Below are 11,305 nucleotides of genomic sequence, written 5' to 3'. Positions count from 1 at the left end.
AAAGTATGAAAAGCATCGTCAGAATAGTCCATCTGCCATCAGTGGTTCAACCGTAATGTTATGAAGCGACGAGAACACTTTTTGTACTCTAAGAAAACCAAAATAACGATTTTATTCAACAATTCAATCCTTGTGTCACGGCTGACACAGAAGAGCGTACGCTGCTTGCGTTCAGTGGTTATTCTCCAAAATGGCGCTACGATGATGCGGAGAGACACAGAGGAGACAAATTGTTGAATAAAGTTGTTGTTTTTCTTTTCTTCGCATACAAAAAGTATTCTCGTCGCTTCATAACGTTACGGTTGAACCACTGATGGCCAGTCACAAGCCTCCCGGTTTTCATCCAAAATATCTTAAATTGTGTTCCAAAGACGAACAAAGCTTTTAGGGGTTTGGAACGACATGGGGGGGGGGTTATTTTGGGGTGGAGTTATCCCTTTAAGTCTAGTCTTGAGAGACGATCTGATTAATGGGACCAACCACAGTTTGTTTTGGTTTTACATGCCATTTAGAGACAAGGTATAATAAATGGTTTGGATTTATTTGATAAAAAAATACAGTAAAAAAAGTAATATTGTGAAATATTATTACATTTTAAAATAGCTGTTTTCTATTTAAATATATTTAAAAATGTTATTTATTCCTTTGATGCAAAGCTGAATTCTGATCATTAATCCAGTCTTCAGTGTCTCATGATCCTTCACAAATCATTCTAATATGCTGATTGAAAATTGAAAAATATGAAAATTAATTATTGCTTACAGACTCCAAACTTTTGAAAGCTGGTGTACTTGGAGTGCATATTATAAATATTCAGATGCAGCCTTTATGTGCATTATGCAACAGACCATCAATGAGTGAACAGTGACCACGTCATACAGTATGTGTGCCATCAATGTTTAAGGTTTACTTTGTAAATGGATTTGCATAGTAGGCTACCATAAGCTCTGTCATGACTTGTTTGCTCTTTGTCATTAGTAACATGACTGTGACAAAAGTCTAATTTAATCTAAGCCGAAGTGCATTTCAAGCACTGATGTACTGATTTGTCTTTCTCTCACATAGGTCGATGTTTTCGGGTTTGGAGCTAAAAGTGACGGGAACTGGCATCATTATTTTGACACAAGCTTGACTCACTTTAGCAGAAGCAGTCATGGCGGAGACTTTGAAAATAAGACCATGAATGAGCTTCTATTGTTAAACAAGATTTCTATACATAAAGGGTGGTAATGATAAATTTTTTCTCATTGTGTCCCTGGCACGGGCTTTTAATGAAACCTTTTGAAAAGCCTGCATTTTCAGAACAGAATTATTTATGTGAATATTTATGTATTTATTCACCTGTATTTAACCAAGAAAAAATAAGACATTATTATTTATAATAGCATATTGTTCTTGTTAATGGGGAATGTGGAACAATTAGAAATAATTAAGATTAAATTCAACAGATTATACTGAGGCAAAGAAATAAAAATACATAATATTGAATAATGAATGGTATGCAAACAATGCTTTCGCAAACAAAACTGTTTTATATACTTTAATAGTAGCTATTCTATACAGTTATGCATTTCTGTTAAGTTAAATATTAAAGTAGCCTATTTCACATGAAACATCAACTACAATCTGATCAAATTTCACACATATGACTAAATATTCTCACATGACACTTAACATTTTCATATAAATACAGAAATATAATTTAAGTCTTGGTTAGTCACACTGAAGTAAAAGCATTTAAAAATGTATGTGAATACTATGAACACACCCCATGAAAAAAATTTTTTCCCATAAAAGACAATTATGGGTGTCACCCAAGTGCAAAGGCGTCAAAAACCTATCAGAGAAAACAATGACAACTACATGAAGGATAGCGTTTGTCAGAACTATTTGTCTGTGCAGAATTTTTTGTTTTGCATTGTCTAAGTATTAAATTACACTACATGTGTTACCAACTATGTCCATGTCTATTGGATACATTATTTACATTACATGTTTTTTTTGTCAGGCTGCACCTAAAGCCTTTTTTTGTCGTAATGACTCTTGAACATAAAAGATCGGTGACGTGTGTGTTTCTGTATCATTGTGACTACCATAGTATTCATGTGTATTCTGAACCCTGTACCTCTTTGCACAGCATCTGTGTGAGTGATTTAGAATGCCCCCGTAAACAATGAGTCTACCAGAGTATTGTTAAGCTAAACTTGAAATTGTAAAAAAATAAAATAAAATTGTATTCATCATTGTTAAATAAAGAAAAAAATCTATCAGATAAAATGAGTTTTGATTTGAGATCAAAATGAATGGATACTATTGGTTGTGGGCACATAGTGCAACCTGGAAGAAACAAAGAAGCTGATTGGCCATTGAAACTTCACATGTTACATAGAACCTGGGGCCCGTTTCAGAAAAGAGGTTAAGTGAAAACGGAGTATGTTAACCCTGAAATGAGGGAAACTCTGGGATTTCTGTTTCAGAATGGGAGGTTTGTCAAACCCGAGAAAGCAGGGTAAGTCAGGGGAGACACTGCAGGCGAAAACACAGTTTTTTCATGCACCTGTCAAGTTTGAGATTTTTGGCATTTTGGTTTTTCATAAAGTGTTTTTTCAGACTAGTGGAAAGAAAACATCCAAAAGACACTGTTAAGTGTTTCTTTTATAGCACTTTATCCATTTGTGTCAATAGATTTCAATCACAATACATATTTTTAAAGGCCGTTTTCTCAAAATGAGTTTTGTCTCCTGCACTGAGCCATAAATCTCCACTTCAGTAGCACTTACACACACCAAACGCTTTTCTGAATTTTTCTGTCTATATCCTGAAGGTTTTTATAGGGGGATTTGTTCATATATAATTTGCTTGATTATATACAACATTTTAATCCCCCAAAAATTTTGAAAATATAGTGTTTTCTGTCCGTTATAAGCATTTTCTGAATTATGGAGTGACAAAAATGAGATACCCAAAATTCCCTCTAAAAACTTTTGACTCTAATATGTCAAAAAAATTAAACAAAAATTTTGAAACTGACATTATCCAGTGTTTAGATTTTTGTACTAGAAATTTATGCAAATTAGTGCATATTTCATTAAATAATGACTAATTTGCATATCTAAACCTAACGTTTTAGAAAACTTGTAATACAATTTTTTTTTTGCAATTATCAATGTAATCAATCAGTTGGGTAAGTAAGGCGATAACTATTAGTTATTTTTTTTTACCTTATTCACCTGCAGTGTCTCGCCTTAAGGCATAAGTGATGTCTAAATACCTCATTCATTCATTCACGCTACAAAAATGCATGAGTATTTTTGTCTTATTTCAAGTACAAATATCTAAAAATGCTTACGTTAAGATGCAATTTCTATAGATGAAAAATTATATAAGGTATTTTAGCCTTGTTTCCTGGGGGAAACAAGTGCATTTAAGTGCATTTTAAGTGCATTTACGTAAAACATTTAAATTTGTCCACCAAAGGGCAAGAAAAATAATCTTATTAATAATCTTAATTTTTAATTTCTTACCCCCCTGGCAGATAATTGGCAAAATAAGAAAAATGCACTTTATTTTTCCCCCATGGAAACAAGATTAAATACCTTATGTCTTTTTATGTAGAAAATGCATATTGATTTAAGAATATTTTGATATTTTGACTGGAACCAAGAAGACAAAAAGTCTAAGTAAGAAAAGCATTTTTTTTGCAGTGCATGTATTTATACATTGCGTATATTTTCATCATGCAGACATGGTCAAAGTGACAAAAATGGCATCTCCTCTTATACAGGATCCCGTAGATGAGGAGGCTGCATAAATTCGTAGGGAGTTTTTTTTTTTGCCATGTTCACATGCATATTTAATTAACTTTTCCACGACATTCTAATTTATTGAGATGCACCTGTATTCGTAGGGAGTTTTTTTTTTTTTTTTTTGTCATATTCACATGCATATTTGAGCGGTAGCATTTTAAATGGTAGTTTTCTTTAAAACATCGGAGATGCAGAGCACATCAGTAAGGATGCTGTATGCAGACTGATAAGGAAAGTGTACGTCGCTTTCACGCTCTTTCTGAGAATTTTTTCCTGTGCACAAATCCGTCAAAGAGGAGTTTCACTGGACTGTAGGTCAGTGTTGTAGAAATCGGTTTAAATGATATTACGCAGCGCCTGAAAATAGGCTAATTTCTGTCAACATAACCAAATACACAAACTTAGTGCCAGTCACGTTGGAAGTTACCTAGCTGGGGACTATTTTCAGGCTCTGCGTAATATCATTGCGCCTGCTGCACCCATGGTACGGCAGCAAAGTTCCTTGATTATTACGCCGGAATGAGAGTATAGTTCCTAGCCATATCGGCCTAGAAAATCGCAGCTTTTCATTTTCCATCGGTCTTAGTACACGATGTAACTACAGAAGAGTCAAGTTTTAAATAGGAAAAATATAGAAACTCTTTGGTCATTTTTGAGCGAGATGCTAACGGTCTAATCCGATTCAATGATCTATGCTAAGCTACAACTAAAAGTGCTACCACCAGACCCGGAGATCGGCTAAATGGATTCGAAAACGGTAAAACTGTTTAACTCTAGGGGAGTTGGAAAATGAGCCTATTTTAAAAAATAGTGGAGTGTTCCTTTAAACTGTGGAAAAACCTGCTGTGCATTGAAATAGACACTGAATGATATTTAATATGTCAAATGCTTGTAAAGTCATGTAGCCTACACCCATGAAACTTTTATGCTTAAAGCTTTAGCTTGATGGTGCTGTTGCCATGGTGAATCATAATTTCGGAGCTCCATTGATCATGACTTCTCATAGTCATAGTGCACGCGCTAAACTCAGAGTCAACCTAGTCAGTGTCGACTGAACTAACACAATTTACCTGTTCTGAAACCGAAAATTCAGAGTTTCCCATCTCAGGGTAAGTCAATTCAGAGTTGGTTGAACCTCCTTACTGAAACGGGCCCCAGGTGTGCTTGTTTGATTATCAGTGTGCAGAGGGATCTCTTTTGGCAAAGTGAATGTGCTTTTCCTACCCAAGTTGGTGTTGATACTGGTTATAAAACCAAAGGAGAAAGATTGCGAAAGCATGCACAGATGTAACCATTGAGTTTGGAGTAAACCACATGCTGAGTTTGTTCAAAGACCGCTGGGAAAAGCCACAATGTGTTCATCAACTTTGAGATGCTACTGGTAGGATAAAGACTAATTTCTTTAGTGACTACAGACTGTTTAAAAGACCAATTGTGAATGTCTTGCAAGTTGTTTGTTAATGTTAGTGGGTTTAGCATCTAATATGCTAACTGGCCATGTGCAGTAAATGCATTTGATTTAGTGTTGCTGTTGAACTGCTATGTACTGTACTTTGTGATTTGTGAGTATTCTAGTAACATTGGTTGTAGTTTAAATGAGTTAAACATCCTTAAATGACCGCATTACTGTGTGTAGTGACTCATATATTTATATATTTTCTCTGTATAGGTTAAGCTAAGCATCTGAGCTAAGCATCTGAATTAAACTCTGAAAATAAGCAAAGGAAGATCAAGATGTTGCTGAAAGATTTTCAATAAATAGCTTTGATGATGAAGAATCAGATGTTTTGAGTTATTCCATGCACCCTCTGAAGTTGATTGAAGCCGTTTTCAAGTTTGGGTAGACATTGAGGCTGAGAAGAATCCCTAAATAACTTGACACTTAATAACCACACTTGTGGATAAGAAGATTAACGGCTTCTGATGGTCCAGAAAACAAAGCTGGTGCAAAGGACAAGAATCAATATTGTTAAAATAAGTAATCAGTGAATTAATTGAGCTGTTTTAAGACAACATATCATTTGACTTTGCATTTGATTTAGTGTTGCTGTTGAACTGCTATGTACTGTACTTTGTGATTTGTGAGTATTCTAGTAACATTGGTTGTAGTTTAAATGAGTTAAACATCCTTAAATGACCGCATTACTGTGTGTAGTGACTCATATATTTATATATTTTCTCTGTATAGGTTATTAAGCTAAGCATCTGAGATAAGCATCTGAATGGAACTCTGAAAATAAGCAAAAGAAGATCAAGTTGTTGCTGAAATTTTCAATAATTTGCTTCGATGATGAAGAATCAGATGTTTTGAGTTATTCCATGCACCCTCTGAAGTTGATTGAAGCCTTTTTCAAGTTTGGGCAGACATTGAGGCTGAGAAGAATCCCTAAATAACTTGACACTTAATAACCACACTTGTGGATAAGAAGATTAACGGCTTCTGATGGTCCAGAAAACAAAGCTGGCGCAAAGGACAAGAATCAACATTGTTAATATAAGTCATCAGTGAATTAATTGAGCTGTTTTAAGATGACATATCATTTGACTTGAAATAAGATGGCAGAAGAAGCCTTGGGGAAAACAGTGGACCAACTTAAGAGAGCGATAACCACTGCAAAGATGTGTTTTACCAAGCAAGCAAACCTTCTCATTCGAGAGTCAAGTCAAATTATTGAATCTGAACTCAGGAAGGAATTCCAGAAACTCTCTTCTAGTGCAAGAGCACTTTTTGATGTAAATAAGGACTATAAAATGGGATTGTTTGCAGAGCTGGAAGCTAACGCAAAGAGTGATGAGAAAGTGGAGCTTGAAATGCAGCAGGCAGCAGATATTGAGAAGACTGTTAGTGACTGTGAGACAAAACTCGAAGAGGTGCGAAAAATTGTCCAAATTAACTTGTGGCAGAGATATGGCCAAGAGGAATTGACTGTTGCAGTCCAGGAAGCTGAGAAAGCTTGTGACCATTCTGCTTCAATACCTGTTGCTAATGTCAATTGTGAAGGATATGAAGTTCAACTAATTCACTTGGAAAAGCTCGTGAGCAGATTAGTCAAAACTCTATCCAGCTGGGAGCGATGAATTCCTACAACAATGAAGGACTTTGAGAGCAGAGTAAGGCATTTAAAAGTACGGAATAATGGACTCGTTTCAAGAAACGGTGAGTTTATTACTGCACGTAATGCTGAAAGAAGTTCTCAATTTGCAAGTCCTATAGACCCAAACCCAGCTCTCCAAACTATGCTGATTACACCAGTTGTGAGGATAAAACCAACTAGTTTGCCTAAATTTAGTGGTATCAAGAGAGATTTCTTCCGTTGGAAGAAGGATTGGGAAAGTTTGCAGAAACAAGGAGAACCAACTGGATCAGCAGAGGTCAAGAAAATCCAGCTCCTGGATAGCTTGGATGACAGAATTGTTAAGGACCTGAGGCTGTCAAGTTATAGCACTGCTGAGGATGTGTTTAGAGTGCTGGAAAATCGATATGGCAACAAGGTAACAATCGCCATGGAAATTATCGAAGAACTGGAAAGAATTCCTGCTGTAAAGGGCCAGCAACTCAGAAAAGTGATAGACTTGATCCAGACTGTTGAAAAAGCTCTATCTGACCTGACAGATCTTGGGAACACTGGTGCAATAAAGAACCCTCTCATAATCAAGTCTATTGAGAGTAAACTGCCTGAATTTGTAAAGAGGCACTGGCTTATCTTCATGATTGACCCTGATAATGGTGTAACTCCAGAGAATCACTTTGACCTCCTGTTGGAGTTTTTAAAGAAACAGGAAGACATTCTTGAGAAACTCGAAACAGCTCAGAATTACCGACAAGGTAGAAAGACAAGATAAATCAGAAAATAGATTTGAAAGGAGGTGTGCATCTACAAGAACCATAAAGAAAGTTTCTGATGGTGGGTGTACTGTGTGTGGAGCTGTAAATCATACAGACAAAGTTATCTCATCTACATGAAGAGTGCAAAGTTATTGAAGCGGATAGTTATGTAGATGATATTTTAACATCCCACAATGATCAGGAAAAGCTGGATAAAATAACCAAAGGTGTTGAGGAGATCCTAAGAGCTGGAGGGTTTTCCTTGAAGCACTGGGTTTGGTCAGAACAAAGTTGGAAGCCTACTGATGGTAAGTCAGTAAAGTCAGCAGCAGAAGACAGAATTCTGAAACTTCCAAACCAGCTGAGGGATAAAGACAACAAGGCCCTTGGACATGGGTATCTAGCAGAGGAAGATAAACTCTACATCATGACCTCAATTAATTTTTCCAAGTGGAAAAAGAAAATGAGAGTAGGATAAAACCTCCTTAAAGAGGAGGTTAGGGCCAAGACTCATAATCCTCTGACTAGAAGAGAACTATTGAGTCAGGTGGCGGGGCTATATGATCCGATTGGCCTGGTTACACCTGTCAAGCAAAAAGGGGCTATCCTTGTAGGAAAGGCATTTCAGGAAGCAGGATGTGGAAACTTGACCAAAGATACATGGGATAAACCACTGTCAGAAAGCCTCAGAGAAGAAGCCATTAAATTGTTTGAAGAGTATGTTCAGCTTGGCAAGATAAAGTTCCTGAGGTTTAACACCTGCAGGCTGGAAAGGAAAACCGCTGACAATAACATCCTCTGATGGAAGCAATAAGACCTATGGAGCTGTAACATATTTCAGGTGGGAAACAGACCCAGGCACTGAGGTGAGGCTAGTTGAATCCAAGGCCAAATTGACTCCTTTGGATCAAAAAGGGGAAGCAGTTAAGGCTGAAATGTGTGGTGCAGTTTATGCAGTCAGACTCAGAAAATATATTGAGAAGCATTGCCAAGTGGAGATTGACCAATGCTTCCATCTGGTGGACAGCCAAACAGTGTTGGGAGCTATTCAGCATGCTATCTATGGCTACGAGTCCTTCTTTGCAAATAGAATTGGAGAGATCCAGAGAACTACGCCTGTTAAGGACTGGTGGTGGATCCCAGGTGACTTAAACATTGCAGATATTATCACAAGGGGAGGTAGTCCAAAAGACCTCAAAGAAGATTCTGCATGGCAGAGAGGACCAGTGTTCCTGAAGTGGCCAGTAGAGGATTGACCAATGAAGTCAGCTGCTGAGGTTGCAACTGCTGCAAGAGAGAGTATTAACAAACTCCAGAAAAAAAACATTCTCTGCAGTATTAACCAGACGTATGGCCAAAGAAAAACAAGATGCAATCCTCCTTGAGAAACTTAAAGTGGGAGCTCATGAGGATAGAGAAAAATATAAGTTAAATCACCTCACTGTAGACTCTGGCACATCTGCAAATGAAAAGGAAAGGTGGATGGATGTTTCATCAGGAAGGATGTTTGATGACTTAATAGCAAGTAAGTTGCTTAATGTTGAAAAATGTAGCAGCTTGTTCAGACTGGTCAGAGCTACTGCTTGGGTGTGTCGAGCTGTCAAGAAATTGCTGAAGATAGGAACTAAGACCTCTGGTTCATCAAAGTGGGAGGGGAAGCCTTTGGAGGGAAGATTCAAGGAAGCTATCTTGACAGTAAGTGAACAGGAGGATGCTCTTGAAGATTTATTTCTAGCAGCCCAGGAGAATATAGTCTTTCCTGATACTACCCGCAGTATGTTGGCAGTGTACATGGACGAAATTTCTGAACTATTAGTTTGTGGAGGAAGAATTCAAATCTTCAATGAGGACAAAACTGCAGTTCCAATCTTATCATATAATGCATATGTGTCTACGCTGCTGGCTCAGGAAGCTCATCAAGTAAACCATGAAGGAGTGGCTGGAACTTTTTGAGAACGAGAAGAAAAGCTTGGGTGGTAAAAGGCCGCAGATTAGCTAAGAAATCCATAGACTGCTGTGTGACCTGCAGAAAGGCAAGGGCAAAGCAATGCCAACAGATTATGGGAGACCTTTCACCATAGCGGTCTGAACCAGCTGCACCATTTGAGTTCACAACTCTGGATTTGTTTGGACCTTATGTGGTATAAGATGAGGTAAAGAAAAGGACGGGACTCAAAGTTTTGGTGAACTCCGGAAGGAATTCCAGAAACTCTTCTAGTGCAAGAGCACTTTTTGATGCAAATGATGACTATAAGATGGGATTGTTTGCAGAGCTGGAAGCGAACGCAAAGAGTGATGAGAAAGTGGAGCTTGAAATGCAGCAGGCAGCAGATATTGAGAAGACTGTTAGTGACTGTGAGACAAAGCTCGAAGGAGGTGCGAAAAATTGTCCAAATTAACTTGTGGCAGAGATATGGCTTCTTCCTCAATTCTTCCTCAGAATTGTGTTCTGTTGTATGGCATCAAGAGCTATCCATACTGATATTGTCAGTGACCAATCAAGAGAAGGATTTCTGCTGGCATACCAAAGATTTACAGCTTTAAGGGGACATCCAAGGAAATTGTGGTCAGACTCAGGGTCAAATTTTATAGGGGCCAAGTCTGTTCTTGAAGATCTTCACAAGTTTCTAGAACGACAAGACAAGGTAAAGTTAGAAACTGAAGCAGCCAAGTATAGCACGGAGTGGTCTTGGAAAATTCATCCTGCAGATTCCCCTCACAGAAATGGAGCAGCAGAAGCAGCTGTCCGTCTGGTTAAATGAGCCCTCTAGAATCTGGGGTGTAATGGAGTTATGACATGGGGGGAATTTCAAACCTTTCTTTACACTGCAGCTAATTTGGTCAATGAAAGACCTATCGATGCAAGGACACAAAGTCGGGAAGACTGCGTGGAATACGTAAGTCCAAACTCTCTTCTTCTGGGACGTACTGGGAAAAGAGGAGATCAAGGAAGTTTCGAATTTGAAGTTTATCCATACAAAAGACTAAGATTCATCCAGGAAGAAGTCAACAAGTTCTGGAGAAGATGGTGTCAGCTGGCAGGTCCTAACCTGTTTGTAAGAAACAAGTGGCATACTAAAGAATGTAACGTTGCCGTGGGAGATGTGGTATGGTTGGCTGACCAAAATGCTCGAAGAGGTCAGTTCAAGTTGGCCAGAGTCGTCAGCGTAAATGCAGACAAGAAAGGAACAGTAAGAGATGTAATGGTTAGAGTATTCCCCAATTATCCTGTATCGATTGTTAAACCAAAACAAGCAGAAACAGCCAATGATGTCAAACCAATGAAAAAGCTTTGTGACAAGATCCCAGCTATGATTCTTCATAGAGATGTTAGACGCTTGGTTGTTTTGATTCCCACTGAGGAACAGTAAAGAGATTGAATGTCAGCCAAGAAGTGTGTGACCTCCTTGGGTCAGTTGACCAGGAGCTCAAATGGGAGGTGTTCAGCTAATCTTGAAATTGTAAAAAAAAAAAAAAAAATTATATTCATCATTGCTAAATAAAGAAAAAAATCTATCAGATGAAATGAGTTTTGATTTGAGATCAAAATGATTGGATACTATTGGTTGTGGGCACATAGTGCAACCTGGAAGAAACAAGGAAGCTGATTGGCCATTGAAACTTCACATGTTAAATAGAACCAGGTGTGCTTGTTTGATTATCAGTGTGCAGA

General features: G+C 37.7%; 1 protein-coding gene and 1 pseudogene across 6 annotated transcripts in view; one reads left to right on the top strand and one right to left on the bottom strand.

The window, feature by feature from the left end:
• The window catches only part of st3gal1 (ST3 beta-galactoside alpha-2,3-sialyltransferase 1), a 13,597-nt gene extending 12,074 nt beyond the window's left edge, over window positions 1–1,523 (top strand). For 3 of the 6 annotated variants that reach the window (XM_016537688.1, XM_016537686.1, XM_016537691.1), the window contains exon 7: window positions 1,066–1,519. In XM_016537688.1, the coding sequence (XP_016393174.1) occupies window positions 1,066–1,230 (165 nt within the window). In that variant the 3' untranslated portion in view covers window positions 1,231–1,519. Of the gene's footprint in view, window positions 1–1,065 lie in introns of all 6 variants that reach the window. The other 3 variants (XM_016537689.1, XM_016537685.1, XM_016537690.1) reach the window with 3 other exon arrangements.
• Window positions 1–11,305, bottom strand: part of LOC107727732 (CMP-N-acetylneuraminate-beta-galactosamide-alpha-2,3-sialyltransferase 1-like) — a 49,206-nt pseudogene that overhangs the window by 20,374 nt on the left and 17,527 nt on the right.

This window comes from Sinocyclocheilus rhinocerous, unplaced genomic scaffold, assembly GCF_001515625.1.
Source record: "Sinocyclocheilus rhinocerous isolate Xijiao unplaced genomic scaffold, SAMN03320098_v1.1 scaffold1028, whole genome shotgun sequence".
In the NCBI taxonomy this organism is placed as follows: Eukaryota; Metazoa; Chordata; class Actinopteri; order Cypriniformes; family Cyprinidae; genus Sinocyclocheilus; species Sinocyclocheilus rhinocerous.
This window is presented reverse-complemented; position numbering and strand designations above follow the sequence as displayed.